Here is a 19,387-nt window from a genome sequence, read left to right on the forward strand (position 1 = left end):
AGACCCCCCTTCTCTGTGAGGAAAACCTCCTAAAAAAATGGATTCCGGAAAAAACAAAGAAACCTCAGGGGTGCCCACATGAAGGAGGGATCCTCCCCCAGGACGGACAGGCGATTTACCAGAACTCACAGAGAAGAATCAACTTATCTAAATCTACAACTACATATATAAAGTCCAGCAGACGAGCTTCATCCAGCCGTGGTTGTGGGGACAGTCAGGGGTGCGAGTCGAGCCGGAGGCAGGAACCACAGCCAGGTGTAGGAGCAGAGACGAGGTACTCGGTCAGGTACAGAGCAGAGACGAGCCAGAGATGAGCCAGAGGCAGGATCCACAGCCAGGTGTAGGAGCGCGAGCAAAGGCGAGGTAGACGGTCAGCAACTGGAGCACGGATGAGCCAACTGGAGTCGGAAGCACTCCCACTCCCCAGGAGGGAAAAGAGGGACAATTCATGAATCACTGCACCAAACAGAGGCATGGAGAACTAAATGATGAATAAAGATCAAGAATAGAGAAGAGAGGAAGAGTAGAAGTAGATGAGAAAAGAGGACAGAACCCCAGAGCACCATAGTTACCCCAGCTTCAACTTCTAGCAGCCTTTAAAACAAATAGTTATTAAGTTTAATTTAAACAAATTAACATAAAGTTAAATAATCTCTGAATACTAACTAGTCTGATAATAATCCTGTCCATCTCCTCCCTGTGAGCTCCTTCTGCTCCAAGGAGGAGGACTTCAGCTCCATGTAAGTCATTTTTCTGTTGTTCCTTATGCATTCTTCATCAAAGCAGGTGAGAATTACCCAGCAATCATTTAATTTTCCCGCCTTTCTCCTTTGGCTGTGACAATGTCTTTGAAGCTGGTCTCAAATCATTTGGAGTCTCAGTTCTGCCTCTGAGAAGTCCCTGATGAAATTACCATCAGGTGTTTGCAGCGGCAGGCTGACGGTCTCTATGGAAACCGGAATGCGAGCGGCCCAAACATGCAGCAGTGAATCTGTGCAGTCGTTGGCGTCTCTTACGTTGCAGAGAGATGGAAACACTGAAAGTTTTTCTGATCCCCCTCCGATCATCCCAGTAACACCGCAGAAAGTTAAAACCTCTGGAAACAGTGAGGAGATACGGGAATCTGATTTTATTTCCCAGCATTCCAGCAAAATAAAAGCTCAGAAAAACACAAAGTTATTTTCTTTTATTGATCCTCTTCCTTCTGGCCTGAAATGAAAATCAGAGAAGTAGCAGAGAAAGTCTGAACTCTGTAGTTCTCTGGTTCTGATTCCAGACGTCCATGACACAAACGTTCCACTCTTTACCGTTTCACTTCAGGGTCTCATTAGTGGAAAAACACATGAATACACATGGATTCATATCTAACCTTCAGCGTGAAGACATGAGTTTCCTTTGGGAGACAGAATCTCAGGACCAGAACCAGGTCCATTTTAGTCTTCCAGAACCAGGTCTGTTACTGTGAAGTTGTGTGTACAAGCACTTGCATGCACACACATGCACATACACACATGCGTGCATGCTAGCACACACACAGTCCTGTTGTGTTTTCATAGGAAAAGTGCTTTATAAATAAAGTTTGATTTGATTTGAAATCTCTTACATGGTGGTCTTCATCAGGGCTTGTTGGGGTCAGACTGGGTTAATGTGACCCGTCTGGAGCTCAGAGGCAGAACCTGCAGCCTCTCCTCTGTCTCGTGTTTCATCTCTCCTTATCCTTCCACACCTTCATCTCATGACATCACCTGAGAGCGGCTCTTCTGAATGATCTTCCGCCATCGGTGCTCTGACTCACGCCAAAAGAGCGGCGAGGCTCGGGCTGTGTTGAGCGTCTGCGGGCCGTCAGATCAGTGCAGACGGGGACTTAGTCAGGTGAATGAATCACCGTCTCACCTGGAAAGATCTAAATAATGACAGGTGTCTCTGCTGATGGTGTTTAGCCTTAGAACTCTAAAAATCTGGAGTGACTCAGGAACTGATCCTGAAAGAAATCTGCCCTCAGTTTAAGGACAAGGAGAGGATTTTGAAATGGTTTATTCCAAGTAATCAAAGCAAGAATAGTACATAAAACAATAAAATCAGCAGTTATTCTCTCAGGATTTCAGTTTGTTTTTTGTGTCCTTCCTTTTTTTGTCTTTAGTTTTTGTCAGGTTGAGCCCATATCATCAAACGCCCAACACTGTGCTTAGCTGTTATCATAAAGGCTGTCCAAAAGTCACTTTCTGACTGATCATGACCTCTGACCTGAACTCAGTCCAGTGACGCCTGAAAGTCTCTTCACTGTCTTTTGCTTCTCTCATGACCTCCTGCAGGAGTCCTCCTTGTGTTCTTGGACTCTCCTTGCTCCTGTGAAGGTTCTCCTGTGTTCCGGGTGTCTCCATGTGTGGATGATGGATCTTTCTATGGATCTCAAAGCGGCGTTTAGAAAACAAAAATATGTCGTGTAGCAACAACACAGGGAGGGTGGTCCTCTGGTTCTGAAACAGCAAATATGTCATGACGTTGTTTCTCCATCAGCAGAAATGTTTATTATTTGACTGATCCTCATTTGTCTGTGAGTTTGTGTTTGGTGAAAGCCGTTTGCTTCCCTTAAAGCCAGCATAACCTCTGAGGGGAAACCCGAGCTCATGTCTGCTGTGACGGACCGCTGTGATGGAGCGTTTACCACAGTGGAGGTCCTTCCTGAATGAGACGGCAGGTTTTAATTACAGCTCTGAGGTTCTGTCAGAAACCTGTTTCAGCAGGTGTTTCAGGGATCTTTGATGCTGAAGTGAATCATCTGACCTGATGGTATCTGAGGGTTTGGACGTGTCTGCTCATGCTGCAGAGCTCCTGTGGCACTTTGGGGAAACACGGCTGGAGCAGCTGGGTGAAATCCACACAAACGTGCACACGTTCACACCCACAGTCTACAGACTCTGCTCTGGGCTAAACTCATCTGAAGGAAACGTGTGCCGATAGCTCTGTCCTCAAATCAGACTCAGGCTGCAGCCCAAAATCTGGACCGGTCTTCATCAGAATCTACTAAACTCGCAGGTTAGAGGTCGGATTAAACTGCAATGTGGACTCGATTCACCACAGAAAGGCTGCACACGCCCTGCTGCGCCACAGCTCTGGCTAAATCCACATGTGTGAGGATATTTCTGATCTGCTATCCTTTTGCATGAACTAATATTCAGCAGAATCATCAGGAGGAGCCTGTTTCTGTGAAAACGGGTCGGTAAAGGTCTGAGGAACCACTGAAAGGTTCCACCTTGCTCTCCGGACTCATCCCCGACCAAATGTGATGACAATTTCAACCCTCATATTACAGATAACAACAGCCAGGATACAACAAAGCACGGTGGCGGTCCGGTGGTAGTCTGGGCTGCATGTTTGCAGTGGAAAAGCACAGCCAAGTGCTTGAAGTTGTCCTTGTGTTTGATCCATTACGCCTAATTAGAAGTGGAGTTGGGTCACGCTAATTGGGACAGCGTGTTCCTGTGGAGCTTCTTGAGCCCACATGGAGCTCTCAGTGATGCTGGAGATCTTTCAAATGAACAAAACATGGCCACTCCCACTTTTTCATGTGAGCGTTCCCGCCGCCACACGGCCTTTAAACTCTGTCCGCCTGTGGCCAAATCCCCGTTTCAACCCTCTGCTTTGTGGTGTTTCCTCCTGACTCCAGCTGCTCAGCCCTCAGCTGTGATGAAGCAGCTGCTCTTTCAAGTGGATGCTGGTCTGATTCCGTTTCTTTAGGTGTGACGCTGTTCCTCCTGAGCAAACATCAAGAATCAGAAGATGCTAAATCTTCTTCTGTCACTGACCGTGTGTGCATTCATACCTTTTAAAGTTTCATTAAACATGATTATTATTATCCTGTGCCTCTATTTAAGATGAGTCTTCCTGAACCCACCAGTGTTCTCTCATGGATAGGATTCCATGTGTTCTGGACGATAAGCTAAATGTTTTTTTTGACGTGTGGCAGCCTTTTTGGATCATTTGACCAAGTATAAAAAGTTACAACCCGCCCAGCACAGATTTAATCCACTTTTCCTTTTTCTACTTCTTTATGGAAAGGATTTTCTCTAATTACAGTGTAATATTACGTTTCCTTTGTAGTGTCTTATTCCTTGCCCTTGTTCCTGTGTGTCTGGGTTTGTTTCTTTGTTTTTCCTCTTAGTTGTTGTTCAAATGTATATTGTTCTGTGACATAAATTATTTATGTGTTAAAACTAATAAGTATTTCCACCAAATTATAACTTTTATTTTTATTTTATATGTTTTTGAACCTTGTTTGTTCTGTGCACTGTCATTGAAGAGACAGGTGAAGACGGAAGGCTGGTGTGTGTGTGGGCGTGCACGTGAGTCTGTGCATGAGCTGGACTGAACTGTTTCTTCTTTGTTTCTTTCTCGTCTACTTTGGTAAAGGTGTGATAAAGAGGACCCTCATGAAAGGCAGATGTTGCATCTCAAAGGACTTACCCTCGTGTTTAAATACAAAATAAATGAAGTCTGTTGGTTGATGTGTGTCTGTGTGTGTGTGTGGGGGGGGGGGTTCTCTGAGAGAAACCATGGAAGCTCTGAAAGGGTTAAATCCTGTCAGCTGTGAAGGAAACAGACATTCTGGATTGTTTCTCTGACACCTTTAGTTTAGGGAACTCTCCGATCTTAGCTGATCAGTTTTATTGATTACAAATTATAGGGGTGGGATTATATAAGATCGCTTCTTCCCACTCCTTTATAAGCAATAAATGAAGCTCTACATGACTTTAGTTAATGATCACTGTTTTTAATTACCAAAAGCAAATGCGACTTAAGTGTCTTTTTTTTTGTTTTTTTTAATCTTTGCATTTTGTCATTTCTGTAATGATCTTGATAAATCATTCTTTATTTCTTTGACTTCAATCCTTGAAATAAATCAATAAATCAAATCAAATTATTTGCTTTTCTTTCCATGAAGATTGAATTTTTCTGATCCTTTTATAACTCTTAAAGACAAGATGTGATCATGTCAGTCAAAGAGAGAAAAAAATGACCTAAAAATGCTCAAATCCTCACTTAACATTTTATTAATGACAGAGATCTAAAAAAAGTTTAAACGTTTTCTCGTCAAAAGCGTTTCTGTTCAGGACTTCCTGCTAACTTTACATTCATGACCTCCAGCAAAGATTTGTATCACTTTTTTTCCATCCACAAAGCTTTTTTAAGAAAAAAACCCTTCAGAATGTGATTCAAACTTGTGATGGATGAAGAAACGAGGTCGTGAAAGAACAGAACAAAGAACTGAACCAGAACTTCAACCCAACGCCGCTGAATGCACAGAAACGCGTCAGCTTTTGTTTACTTCTGCATAACTCCTCTTATCAGCAGAATCAGAGACAGGAAATGCCAAGAGGAGATGCATCCCAGTGTTTACATTAAACCCAACTGCAGTCTGACCCCCCCCCCCCCCCCACACACACACACGTATGTAGCGTGACAAATGCCGGTGAGGTTTGGCTTCACGTCTGCAGAGACCCAGTAGCTGTTGGAGAAAACCGTCAGTAAAACCTGCAGAATCTGTCGTTTCTGCTGCTTCACAGCTTCAAACTTCTTCCAGATGGGGGGGTTTCAGATAGGGGGGGGGGGCAAGCACAAACCTGCCTTTGTTGCTTCTTCTGTGATGGATCACACAGTTTGTGGCTTTTATTTTTGTTGCTGACCCCTCTGTAATTTTCAGCAGCAAAGCTTTAGCCCCCCCATTTATCCTGAGGGGGGTTGTGACTGGGGTGTCCCTTATGGATTAGAGAGGCGTATGCAGACGCAGGACGACCGTAACTGATGATAAAGTCAATTTTTTTTCTTTTTCTTTTTTTACTTGTCCAATGGCTGAGCAGACAGATGAGAGCTGAAGGCCTCTTGTGTCGGACAGATTTCATTCAAATACACACAAGGTGTGTATTTGAATAAACCCCTTTTGTAATTTAGACTAAACTGTATTTCTACAAACCATGTGAGGGGGGACCACAGCCTGGATGGTAACATGAAGATGTCCTGCTGCTGTGCTGGAGGTCATGATAACAAAAGGCTTCTCTGTGATTGTTTAGGGTTATGTCATGTGGATCATAAATACTGTGCATGCTCCTGCTTTCTGTTATTTGCAGCAGGAAAAGACTGTTTAATAATTCTTTAAACCAATGATTTTCTGGATTTTGGGGTTTAGGAGCTTCATCCTCATGTCTTGTGACACTCCAGGTTAATCGTTTTCAGTACATTTTACATGAAACGTCTTGAAAACCTGAAGGTGTTTCGCTCCAGAGCCATTATTTCTCTGGTCGATGATGCTCCAGTGAATATTCTTCAGTAACGGCATCTGCAGACATGTTTTATACTTGTTTAATCTCTGCGAAGACAGCGAGCAGATTCAAGCCTCTGAGTCATTGGAAGCTGTCAAACAGGTGAGCTGCCGCCTGAGCGTCACGCCTTCCTTCCTGGCTAAACTCAGACGCCCCTGAAGGGCAGCAGAGGTAGGCTGTGATTGGATTCACAAAGGAGAGCCTGAGGAGGTGAAGGAAAGGCCTGTGGTCCCCAAAAACACAGATGGAAGGAGATGAAGAAGACTTAAACCACAAAAACCACTCATCTTATCAACTAAGTGTTGATAAGATGAGTGGTGATGACCTTTTCCATCATTAGGTGGAAATGCATGTTTTATTGCACATAGCGTAACCATAGCGACCGGAATAACAGGGAACATCTCAGAGGTCCGGGTCGGCATCACTCCTGTCCGGACCGGATCTGAGAACGAGTGGATCGCTGCGCCGTGCACTCTTTTCACGCACAAAGGCGTTTAATGAGAAAAAGAGGTGCGGGTGGTGTAACGGCCTTCCCTTCCCCCAGTGTTCCCCTCTTCTCAGTTCCACATCTGTTTCCCAAACTTGGGAAGGGGCCTTGGAGAGAAAATATCTGGGTCAGAGAAAACTCCGTCCTCTTGTGCACATTATGCTGCCGTCTCTGGAGAAGCTGCTGCCCCCTTTGAAGCTCCTGATCGGCCTAAATGAGTGTTTATGAGGAAATGATCTGTGAGGAGAAGACTGAGGAGAAATCTGCGTGACGTCTTAGCAAAAGGGAAACGTATCTTATCAGTTTATTTAAGCTTTTTTTTAGTTTTTAGAGGAAAAACTAGTTTTTTCACGTTAAAAAAATATTTTGAGAAGAAAAGGGCTTTGGGGAATGTTTTGCTGTTATTTCTTTGGAACATGAGTGTATGCTGCCACCTTCTGGGCACAACAGTTACTGCAGGAGTATTGGACATTTGAATTTATTTGAGAAAAATAAACAAATCTTTTTTTGAACCTTATGATTTTTAGGTTTATTAAGATAAAAGCATTTAAATCTATATCAAACAAAAACCTTAGTACTTCTCATTGACAGTTCATACTGAGCATTAGTAATTGTGAGTTAATTGTAAGTTTAAGAGGCGAGCAGAGAAAAGCTTCCATCATGACTGCTGTCTCCTGTCTGCAGATTCCTGACATTCATCTGTTTCTGCCTCTCAGGCTTCCTTCTTGGGATATTTCTGCTTGGCCAGCCTGATGAAGTCGTCTGCGCTGTCCAGAGACACCAGGCGGTCCTGAAACGTGGACAAGGTCCATCACAAACACACCAGAATCTGTGAATACAAAGCGCCGTCCTGCAAACAGAGAAAAGCAGAGCGAGCTCGGGGCCTCCTGCTCGACACAGAAGCAGCAGAAGAAGATATGAAACATCTGCAAGCCGGAAGAGGAATGGAGGAGAGGTCAGGGGCAGAAAAGAAGGATTGAAGGAGCGGCAGGAAACCTAAAGAGACGGATTCATGAGGAGCTTCAGGGAAGCTGAAGTTCAGCTCAGATGTACGTTTATCTGCCTGTTTGCTCTCATGAAGCCTCCTTCCTGTTGAACCTGGAACCTTTGAGGAGGGGTTTCCTGTCTCTGAGCCCAAGCCTCTCAGCTCACCATGACGTGGAGATATCTGCTGCGGTTCTGAGTCCCAGGAGGGAACAGAAAGCTGTGGTCCAGCAGCTGCTTCAGCAGCTCCTTGGCTTCTTTCAGATGCTCTCTGTCTGGACTGAAGCTGCTCTGCTTGTTCACATCCAGCAGCGACTCCACCTCACACTCGTAACCTGCAAACAGTCTAACATTAGGTGGGATTTCTTTGGGGGGGGGTTTTGCAGCAAAGACCTGAAGGTGCACAGTTTGGTGTTTTCAAACCTCAGTCCACTGTCCCGCTTAATTTCTAGTAATGAATTGATTCTGCCAATGAGAATTCTTCCTCTAAAAAAGCAAATCCTTTATTCAGCGCTGATTTAGTTTGTGATCGATCTGGAGGTGATGCCGGATGCTTTCTGACAGAAAGCTGCAGAAACAATGGAGGACAGACAGCAGGATGGCTCCCAACAAAACCCCCCAAGTGTGAAGGACAAACAGCTTCCAGGTGTGAAACACCGGCAGGAAACAAGAAACACGCAGCTCCCCTTCAAAATAAGAGCGGAAAACAGCAGGAGCACTGAACCGCAGACAACAGAACTAAAAAGCTAAATCTAAGTTGTTTATAACATGTTAGTGTTTGTACACTGGAGCTTGTTAACTTTAAATTCCAGCAGGTCATGTTCCTGATGAGAAACGGTGAGAAAAGAAATCCAAAGACAGCTTTTACAATCGTTCACAATCCGCTCAAGACTTTAGAAAATTCAGGAAAAGTTTCAGTCCAGAATATTTTTGTTTAACGTTTCTGCCCTGAGACTGGTAGGTTGTGGGTTCAAATCCATCTTGGAATCGCACCGCAAGCTCCAAAGGCTCCACTCCCCCCCTCTCTGACACTCAGCATTAAGGGGTTGGATTGGGGGGGGTTAAACCACCAAGCTTCCTGTGTCTGCAGCTCAGGAATTGGGTCAAATGTGGAGAACAAATGCCCCCCCCCACGTATGAGACAGCTGAAACCGGACTGAAGCGGGAAGCAGAGCGTCTCACCCAGCTGGAGCAGGATCTTCTTCCATCGAGATCGAACTTCTCGCCTGGTGCAGCGTAACGTGTAAATGTCGTAATTCAGCTTCTCCCACTCCTGTGGAGAAACCAGCAGACACAGAACGGTTCCGTATCCATGACGATAGTTTAGTGCACCCCAACAGAGACGACCATCAGGCTGCGTCGACCCCTAGAGTGTTGAGCTTCCTGCCTTTTGTGATTGTTTTCAAAAACATCTGTTGAAACGTTTGAAACTGCAGAGTATTTGATTGTTTTACAGCAGTAATCGGTACGACCTGGAAACGTCAATTCATTTAAGAAATTATAACAACAACTGTTTCTGACTCGTTGTTGTGTGTGTGTGAGTGCGCGTGCGTGCGCGCTAGCCTCCAACATCTAATTCCAACATTTTTCCCAAACAGCAAGTCAGAAAGCGATAGATCCACATCCTTAGGAGGGGTTTTAATTTATAGCTGGCGCTAAGGTTTTTTTTTTTTTAATTGATGATGACGGCCTGTTCCGGAGGTCAAAGGTCAACAAAACGTTGGTTGTGATTGTAGACCCAAGCAGGCAGCATGTGTGTAAAACATTTTTTTTTCCATATTCTGGGGAAATTGCCAAATTTCAAACTTTGCCACACAATGGCCACCAAAACACAGGATCCCATGGCCATCCCATAATAATTTAAACATAATTTTGTTTTATTTTCTTAATCTATGCATTTCATCATTTCTGTAATGAGTTTGATAAATGTGTGTAAATTTTTTATTGCTTTGACAACAATACTTGAAATAAATCCATAAATCAAATCCATAAATCAACCATTTCTTTTGGAGCCCCCCCCCCCTCTTCTGTGATTTGGTTTCGTTGGTGGATTTCGATACTTTTTCTTATTTTTTTTAAACTCAGAAGAGATTTTGTCGCTGTTTGTTTTTAAGGTCTTCTCCTGCTGTGATTTGAAAAAGCTCGGACGGTTTTCTTAATTCTTTGGAGGAACCTGGAGTGAAAGGATTCTTTGAGAGTCAGCTGTTTGCGTCCTCTGTCCTGATTGGATGATTGAATTAGAAAACTCCTCTGGAGCAGAAAGACTCAATGCCTCATGGAAGTTCTCACAGTTTTTACTCTCATTCCTGCTCTGTCCAGATTTATGTGACGTGTTTAAAGAAGATCGCTGAAGCGTCTGCTGCTCATCAGAACCAGGAACAGAAAGAGCTGCCGTCACCTCTGTGGCCTGGTCGGCCTCCTCCCGCAGGCTCAGAAAAGCCTGCAGCTCCTTTTCTGATCCACGGCTGCTGCAAGAATCCACCAGGGAGTCCGAGGCCTTCCTCGGGCCCCGACGGCTGTCCTTCAGACTGGGGGGTCCGAAGAGGCTCTCCTCCTCGCTGTCGCTGGACTCGCTGGTCAGCTCCTCCGCTCGTCTGGAGGCTGAAGTTGTGTTCAAACTGGGGGGAAAACACCAGAACAGAAATGAAAAAAACACAGGCAGATCTGGGAGCAGACGTCCAGCTTTTCTCACCGCAGAATGGCCTTCTTCTCCTCCCTGCTGGTTCTCAGACAGCACTGACAGCAGCGGAGGGTGAAGGAAGCCCCCATCTCCACACAGAACGGCCGATCCTCACCAGAACCCTGAAAGAACCTAAACATGTCCGCCCGAAAAGCTCCCCATTTCTGAGTGAGCAGGAGAATAAATCCAGCCTGAGTCCGCCCTTCGTCCCGGCCGTTATGAGAAGCCATCCTGGTCTGGGTGAGGGCTGGCTGCCAATTACATTATCCTGTGACCAGAAACAGGGTCGACGCTCAGATAACACGGGACGGCTCAGGAATGAATGGAACGTTTATCCAACAGGAATCAGGAACTCCTGAGTCAGAGCTCTGCAGCTCTGCTGAACCCTCAGCTTAGCGGATCCTCCAGAGGAACCTTTTCAACTCTTGTTCTTCATCCTGTCTCACCGTACGTCACTCAGGTTTGAGTTTGGAGTTCACCTCCTTCCAGTTCAGCTCGTCTTCCCAACAGAAGCCAGAACCTGCGGTAATTCAGACGGAACGGTGCGAGGAAAACAGGCTGCTTACCTTCAGATGCATCCTCTTGGACACGTGTGTCGTCCCTGTTTTCCACACCAGGTGGCAGTGTTGCTCCATGTCTCACACCAGATCCTGGCTGGAGTGGAGATGTTCCAGCAGCTCCTGGTGTCAGCCTGAACACAGATCTCCTTTGACTGCGTTTGACCCTCTGTGTGTCTCCTGTCAGCCTGACGTCCAGAAAATGTCTGAGAGCGGCTCAGTGAGGCTGAGCTTTCAGACGGATTTACTCAGATTCCTGGGTAGATTAAAGGCCCAATCCCATGAACATGGTGTTTCAGGTGTTTTTAACATGTTCTTGTAGCATTTTTCTCATGAATGAGGATGGATAGATAAAGAAAATCATGCTTTAAATGATAATTTTGAGTATTACTTTATTTACATCATCGGGAATCAGGAGCAGACGAAAAAGTGTTGGAAGAAGACTTTATCCGCCCCTTTCTGATGATCACCTGCAGACCAACAGATCCATGAATCCAGCTGGAATCTGGATCAGAACTGGACGGATGGAAAGATCTGATGCTGCTGTCAGTTTTATTGCATCGCTAACTGGGGGGAGAGGAGCTGTAAGCCAGCGGGGGAGCATGTAAACAGAGAGCTCTCAGCAACAGGGAGGGAAAGGGGGGGCGGGGTTGCTCTGCACCAGCAGTCCCACCAAATACTCAGAGGTAAATTTCTAATGAACTCCTGCCGCTCTGCAGAAACTACGTCCTGGAAATCCACACAGGCTTTTGGATTTTGACTAAAATGCCATAATTATTATGAAAAGCTCCCTGGGAAAACAGATCAAGAGGTGATCGGAGTGGGTCTTTAAAACTACGTACACACTAGTCATGTGATGAAGTGAGTCAGGTGAGGAACGCGTGTTCTGCTTATGGCACGCTGTGTTTACATTTAAGTGTCGATACCTGAGCGTGTTCTCGCGGCTGGAAAAGGCTTGGTGTGAAAATCGGAAAACGTCTGTGAGTAAAAATGAGGCAACTCTCGCATCTCTACCAAATCTGATTGGCCAGAGCTCAACTGGTTTAACTTTTAACGTGCGTTCAATGGTCGTGTGTTTGACTAACTGACTTAAAAACCTGTGTAAGGACGTGTGAGGGTGGCAGCCCGAAACACCATCTAGGCGTGGTGCAGTAGTAGGATGGTCAACCTCTGACCAGAAGATCGCAGGTTCGATTCCCGCCTAGCATATCCATGTGTCCAAGTGTCCTTGGTCAAGACACTGAACCCCACCTTGCCTCTGGTGGAAGGTTGGCGCCAGCGGAGCCGCCATCAGTGTGTGAATGGGAATGTGACTGTAAAGCGCTTTGGGCCTTCAGGAAGGTAAAGAAGCGCTATACAAGTATGCGCCATTGACAGACGTTTCAGTGGAAGCGGTCACTTGAATACATGTTTGTGAGGGCGGTGTGAACACAGGATCAGCCCCCAACCATCAGCTTCAGCTATGATGAGGGATCATTTGTAAGAACCCGTCCATGCAGAACTTTCCTCAGCGGCTCCTCTGGGATTTCTGGAAGCAGATGTGTTTTGTTCTAAAACGTGTCATTTACTCTAAAACAAAAGTCCTCTTCCTTCAAAAGGGTCATCAAAATGCTTCTTCATTCATTTGTTTCCATTAACAACCGAAGGCGGAGGACCGTTGGGTTTGTTGGGAGAATCAGCTGCAGTCTGTGTGAATCTTCTCCTCCTGTTTCCAGGATGTTGTTGCAGTGGATGCTGGACCGACACTTTCTCACACACTCGGCCAGTGACAACGTGACACTGACGGAGTGTAGCCCAACAGCGCACGTGAGGGTGAGTGATGGAGCCCTCGCACTGATGGCCGCCGCCTAAAGGTGTGTTTGTGCTTGTGCAGCTCTGGGAACAGAATTATGTTCCAGCTCGACGGAAAAGACAGACGGGTCCGACGCCAGGGCAGCCCGACAACAAGAGTAACAACACACGTGCACGCTGAAGCCTGCAGGGAGCTAAGTCCATCACTTCCATTCATGAGGTCCACACGAGAAGCTGTCACACACAAACACACACACATGCACACACATACACACACTGATGGGATGCAGAGACACAGACGGAAGGTGATTTTAATTCCCAGGGAAGTCTGGCTGGTTTACTCATCTCCAGCTCATTCATCTACCTAATGTGAGGCTGAACTCTCATCAAGGTACCAGGAAGGAGAAAAGAACAGCAGCAACACATCACAGAACAGAGGAAGAAGAGGAAGAGAGGAGGAAATGTTCAAACAAGCCAGTTTTTTTTAAACTTGTGGACAAAATTTGTGGACTGATGAGACAGAAGAACTTTTTGTGTCTTCTTTCATCTGGACGCTTACGCAGAAAAACATGACAGCAACAGTCAGACGTGGTGGTGGGAGTATGATGGTGGGCTTTGCAGTTCCGCGATCAATTGTTTTAGCCATTGATTGTGTTTGAGAACTGTGATGTCATCCAAAGAAAACTGTTCCACTTGTGGTTCCAACCAAATTAAGTCAATTCAGTCGCCATTTTTTAACGAAATATGGACGTCGTCATGTTGGAACCAAACATCCGTAAGCAATAATTGGTCTGGGTTTGTTTGAGTCACAGTTTCTATGGCAACCATCCTCGTCAATCAGGAGTGAGAAAGGCCACACCCCTACCACTTGAAAGGCTACACCAAATCTGTCAAACGTTTTGAAAGTTGGACGTTATAATAATCCACGGTTTGGGAGCTGGGAGGGGTCCAGCTGGGGGATAAGGCCCTGAATTAGGGGGGCAGCCTCCTCCCCGTGGACCTGCCCCCCCCATCTTTCTCACTGTTTATCACGTTTTTGTGAAGAAACCAAAGGCAGCATCATTTTCTTTCTCTTCTAATTCTATGGCTTTATCTTAAAGAGATCACATATACCTCTTTTTCATTGTCTTTCTTTGTTGTTATTGGTCAATCTGTTGGAATTAAGCCCAATCAATCAATCAATCAATCAATCAATCAATCAATCAATCAATCAATCAATCAATCAATCAATCAATCAATCAATCAATCAATCAATCAATCAATCAATCAATCAATCAATCAAAATATTAAAAAAAAGTAAAGTAGACATGTAATATGCAGCTCCACACACCTTTTCCCCTCAGTGAGAGGCATCTTGGTGAACAGACGTTTCCTAAATGTTTCAACAAAGGAAACACTTTTAAGGTGTGTTTTTAATTTTTTTTTTGTGTTTGGTCATTTTTTTCCCCGCACTCTGAAGATCTGTTTTACCTTCTTCTAACTTGAGCTCACACGGTGCTGTGCACATTAAAGTGATGAACGGAGGTGTGGCGGAGGGCTCCACGGGATGGCGATGACACCTTCTTACCACATGCTCTGACTGCTAATCGATAGAGATGACAGCGTGTTCTACACCCTGTCACCGATGATCAACGAGAACCACGCCATGCTTCTTCACTGTCACCTGTAATCAATGAGGGTGGCGCCATCATCTGCATCTCCTGATCATTACAGCTGGCGATCATTAACAAAGCCGCCTCAGGCTGGCACACAGTGAGAAGAAGCACATGGAAAAGCAGAGGAGTGGTTCACCAAAACAGGAAGCAGAGCTGCTGGATCTCAACCCTTATCCTCCTGACGCCTATCCAACAGACCAGCAGACATAGCTCCACCTTTGTGCTGAAGCAGAGGTTAAGGTCCCTAAAAGGAAACCTTCCTGCTCTGAGCTAACCCAGCCTGAGTTAAACAGAGGTTTACAGTATAGGTGATTTATGACTTCATTTTGTTCGTGCTCTCTCTTCTGTTTGTCTTCAGGATTCGGTTTTGGACAGCCGTGCATGCCGACGTGGTGATGCACGCGTGTTTGCATTTTATGTTGAGGAACTGTTTGGTCTTCCAAGCAACCAAAATGAATCTTCAGTCCAGTTCTTAAAGCAAACAGGGAACGCTTCGACTGTTCAAGGCTGGTTAAAAACAAAAGTAGAGCTGGGTCGGTTTAACAAGTTACCTCATCAAAAATGGTCTGAACCTTCACCAGGAATGGTCTAACTCTTCATCAGGAATGGTCTAAACCCTCATCTGGAATGGTCTGAACCAGGGACGTCAAACCCATTTAACCCATCTGATCCCAAGTGGGCCAGACCAGTAACATAAAAGCAAAAATCCGCTTTGTGTTTTTTTGTTTGTTTTTTTACTCAGTTGGAAAAAATGCCTCAACCAACATGGTCTCCTAATCACTTATCATCACACATTCATTCACAGAGGCCAATGGATCGCAAATAAAATGCATTTCACTTAAAAAAATTGGTTTATTCAATTTTATACAGACTGAATATTTTACATCTGACACTGAAGCAATCCTGAAAATAAACTCAAGAAGGGCTGAAAGGAAAATGAAACACCTGCCTAAAATGTAAATGCGCACATCAATGAAAAAGTAAACTAAATTAAACTTGCAAACATATGTGAACATAAGAATTTGGAGTTTACCTCCTTTCTCTCCTGAAACTTCACCAGATCATCAATATCAGGATTCAAATCCTGTGCAGAAACACATTTACTGTCATTCACCTGTGCAAAACAGAATGAAATATCCAAGAATCTTTTCCTGGTTTCTGCCTGTATTTTGTAGCATCACCTGCCTTCTTCCTGACCTTTGATGGGCGTCATCTGTGACCAGACTGACGTCAGTGACCAGTTCACATAGTCTGATGCAGTAACTAGAGAGCTGACTATGTCATCAACTGTTGTTGTATCCATCAACTCAAGAAACTCGGCTGTGATGGTCTCCTCAACACCTCTAATAAATATGCTTTCATCAATAGCAACTGAAAATGCAGTAAATGACTGGATTCCTTCATTTGGCGTCCAAGTCTCCTCAGAGATGTTGGATCTGATCGTCCTCCCTGACAGACTCATGCAAAAAGGCAAAGGTCGACTGCTTTTTGGGGAACAAGACTTCTGCAGCTTTCAGCATTTTTCCATAAGTTCACCATCTGAAAATGGTTTGGATGTTTGTTCCAACTTGTTACCAATCAGGTGTCTGTCACTGCTCCATCAGTGACGTCACGGCTGCAGTAAATGCAGACGGTTGTTCTTCAGTCCAGCTAATAGTTGCTAAATCTTCTCTTTTCTTAACTCCAAATGGTGAAATTTTACTTTATGGTGAGTCTCATCACCATCATCACTCTGAATGTTATATTCTTCGAGCACCTGTTGGTGACATACCAAGCATGCAGGTTCTGCATTCAGCTCCGTGAACAAATAAAACTCTTTCCATTTTTCCTGGAAAGCTCAGCAATCCACTCCACCTTTTTATTCTTTTTGACAACATCTTGGTCATTATTGTGTCACTACTGATCATTCTAATAGCAATGTAACATTGGTGGGGCACGCGCAGAACCAAACTACATCTTACTCAGACGCAGAGCTGTTAGGTTTTGTTTTTTGGCACATGCAGAGATATGCTGTTTCACCTGTTTTGCTTTTCCTTTGCTCCCCCTAGTGGCGGAATTGCACATTTCAGTTATTTATTTTAACCCTTGTGCTATCCTAGGCACTTTAACATTGGGAGTGGGGTCATCTAGACCCACTAGAAAGAGCTCTGAACCTTTTTTCTTCAGTGATTTGTGATCTTCACTGGTTTCCATGGATTACATGAAATCTTTCCACCTTTATCCACCTTTGTCATGGTAGGGAGAACACCTCAATGGAAGGGGGGGTGGGGTCATCTACGATAGCACAAATCATAACTTGCCACAGAAATGGACTAGAAACGTGCATTCTTTTAAACATCCTTTTCATTTTTACTCTTCATGACTGGGCCGGATTGAACCATCTGACGGGCCGAATACGCCGTATGTTTGACACCCCTGGTTTAAACCTTCATCCGGAATGGTGCTAACCTTTATCAGATAGATATTTCAGATATTTCCTCATATTTATGCTAATGTTTCTAGAAGGGCTGGTAAAGGAGCTTTACAACTCTGATCAGCAACTGTGAGAACAAACATGATTTCCTTTTTAAACTCATAACTGGTTCATTTAACTGTGATTCTCTAATGTCTTCTGCTAAACTCTAAATAACCTTTAGCCTTCTTTTGTTTTGTTCCTTCATCATTAAAGTTCCTTTACCCGTCATCATGTTGTTCTAACCGTTCCAGCTGACAGCTCCTTCTCATCCATGAACAATGGCACCTCCCTATTCTTAAACAAGTGGGGACTGCCTCCCTCCACTTCCTGTTTGGCACGCGGCGGTTGAGCCTGCATTCTGATGAGCTTGAATATAACTCGCTGTCCAAATTCTCCTCAGCACGCAGAGGAGCAGACCAAGAAGGTGCAGGAAGTGGAGTGTGACTGAGAGAATGAGTGATATGAGTGTGGAGGAGGAAAAGGCAGACAAACTACCACAGACCCTCACTGAGAGGTGACCGGGCCATCCGCTGCCCTGCCATCCAAACAGGAAACAGCCAATCGTGCAGTAATGCTCCGGGGAATGAGCAGCACATTTGCAGGCCTGCCGCTGTGTTGGTGTGCCGCTCCTAACGGCCCCGCCGTGAGCGTGCACGGCCATTTCATCACTGCATTATCAGCCCAATTTGTTTAGTTTGCCTGTGGACCAGCATCTGAATTTCTCTGTGTTCCCACATCAGACACCTTCAGGTAACACCCAAGTCTTAGTTTCACGCACAGAGAATTCCTTTAGAGCTCTAAGAGTTATGACGAGTTTCTCTGGAAGAGGTCAGTCCCTGCTGCATCCGCGTCTGTTGGTAACCATGGTGATCACCTAAACCCTGTCTCAGAAATTACCACTTCTATTCCCAGAGAAACTGAGCGACTTTTTTGTTTGTGTAAACCAAACGTTGACATTTTGCAAAAGAAAACGCTGAAATCTGCTGCTGCTCATCTGACCTACAGAGAAAACCATACGTTCCTGTGGTAGTATTTACACTAGGGTGCATTTTGAAAATGTGAAAACTGTGTCTGGTATTTATACAAAAAACAAAACATTCATTAACATGAAAAAACTGTGTTTGTTATGAAATATATTTACTGACATTGAGGCTTTGGCTAAATGTCATCATGTAGATTTCTGATCAAAATGAACCAGACTTTTATGATGAAAATCCTCTTTGTTTTTGGGTGTTTTATTATGAATACATTTGTTTTCTAGATGTATCTGTCAGTCATTTCTCTTTTTCTATTTCTGGGTAAACAAATGTTTTTTATGTACTCTCCTCTGCCAGCAGATGTCGCTGTTGGTGATCACAGAAAGATTTGGAAAGTGGAGATGAAAACAGGAGAACCCATGAGTCTGCAGTGGACGTTGTGTGTCAACATCTCTGCTTACAAGCCCGTCTGTCTTTGTTTATGTGAGCAGACACTGAACAATAAAAAACACACAATGGTTCTGGTTCTGAATGCTTTCCACCTCAAAACGTGTCTGCAAAGAAGAAGGTCTGCAGATTCTGCTCACGTTCTGAAAACCTTCCCAGTAAACCTGTGGGGCTTAAGCGTCTGCTGCACTGAGTCCGCCCCCCCGTCCCTCTGTGACTGTGCCTCTTCAGCCTCGTCTTCCTCATCTTGACTCCACAGTTCACAAATGCCTCCTTTTGCAGGCCGAACTGATCCAGTGGCTTGGCAGATAACTCTAAATGTCAAGGATCTGAGTCCTGATCCGTTTATCAAAGCAGACATCTTGTTGGCCCGCGCTGCCTCTGTCTCCTCATCCTCTCCTCTCGTCTGCCTGAAACTCGTCTTGCATCGTCAAATATCTTCCCTTTTTACTTTATTTGTTTTTATCCCTTGCTCCATCCGCTCTGCAGTCCCAGGAAAACCTAAACATTATAAATATTCTACAACTGAGTAACAGCTGTTTATTCCTCCGTAGAAGTCTGTGGGGTTTGGGCTTCATTGGAACGCCGGGGGGAGGAGTCACTCAGTCCATGGTTGAGGGGGGGGACACCTACAGAAGGCCATAAACTGGTCACATGATCAGATTTAAATCTTATTGGTCTTTTCTTCAGGAGTTGCTCAAAGTCACAGCATCTCTTCTGCAGAGATGTGGCAATCATCCCACTGCTGCTGCTGCTGCCGCTGCTGCCGCCGCTGCTGCTGCCGCTGCTGCTGCTGCTGCCGCTGCTGGTGCCGCTGCTGCCTCAGTTAAGAGGAACAGCATTTTCATAGACTCTTTCAAAATAAAAGACTTTTTCCTGCATTCATCACACAGCCTCCTTCTAACCGAAGCCTCCAACACAAGACATCAGCACGTCCTTCCACAAATACACACACCATCAGTGTAGTTTAGTGGGCCTCCGTGCATACAAACTGCCTGCTTAAGGCAATCACTCCCCTGCTGCAGGCTCGTGTTTGA

The 19,387-nt window shown here is 44.9% G+C and overlaps 1 protein-coding gene and 1 long non-coding RNA gene across 2 annotated transcripts in view; one reads left to right on the top strand and one right to left on the bottom strand.

Moving 5' to 3' along the window:
* Positions 1-7,959, top strand: part of LOC110014894 (uncharacterized) — a 25,535-nt gene extending 17,576 nt beyond the window's left edge. The window contains exon 3 of the long non-coding RNA XR_013652601.1: positions 7,521-7,959. This is a non-coding gene — a long non-coding RNA (uncharacterized LOC110014894). The remainder of the gene's footprint in view (positions 1-7,520) is intronic.
* Positions 7,307-11,216, bottom strand: LOC101156879 (melanoregulin). Its single transcript, XM_004086936.5, has 5 exons — positions 10,481-11,216; positions 10,187-10,406; positions 8,971-9,061; positions 7,957-8,123; positions 7,307-7,594 (listed from the first exon to the last, which is right to left on the bottom strand). The coding sequence occupies exons 1-5, from the start codon at positions 10,696-10,698 to the stop codon at positions 7,517-7,519; spliced, it is 774 nt and encodes a 257-aa protein (XP_004086984.2). The 5' UTR covers positions 10,699-11,216; the 3' UTR covers positions 7,307-7,516.
* Positions 11,217-19,387: the final 8,171 nt, after the last annotated feature.

Source organism: Oryzias latipes, chromosome 21 (genome assembly GCF_053564925.1).
Source record: "Oryzias latipes strain Hd-rR chromosome 21, Olatipes_Hd-rR_3.1".
Lineage (NCBI taxonomy): Eukaryota > Metazoa > Chordata > Actinopteri > Beloniformes > Adrianichthyidae > Oryzias > Oryzias latipes.

Bases quoted from the DNA above. Each gene is read 5' to 3' on its own strand.
- LOC101156879 (XM_004086936.5), bottom strand. From the start codon at position 10,698: ATGGCTTCTCATAACGGCCGGGACGAAGGGCGGACTCAGGCTGGATTT. The intron at 10,407-10,480 runs GTGAGAAAAGCT...TTTTCCCCCCAG, and splicing joins GAGAAGAAGGCCATTCTGCG to TTTGAACACAACTTCAGCCT. The intron at 8,124-8,970 runs GTGAGACGCTCT...GACTGTTTGCAG, and splicing joins GAAGATCCTGCTCCAGCTGG to GTTACGAGTGTGAGGTGGAG.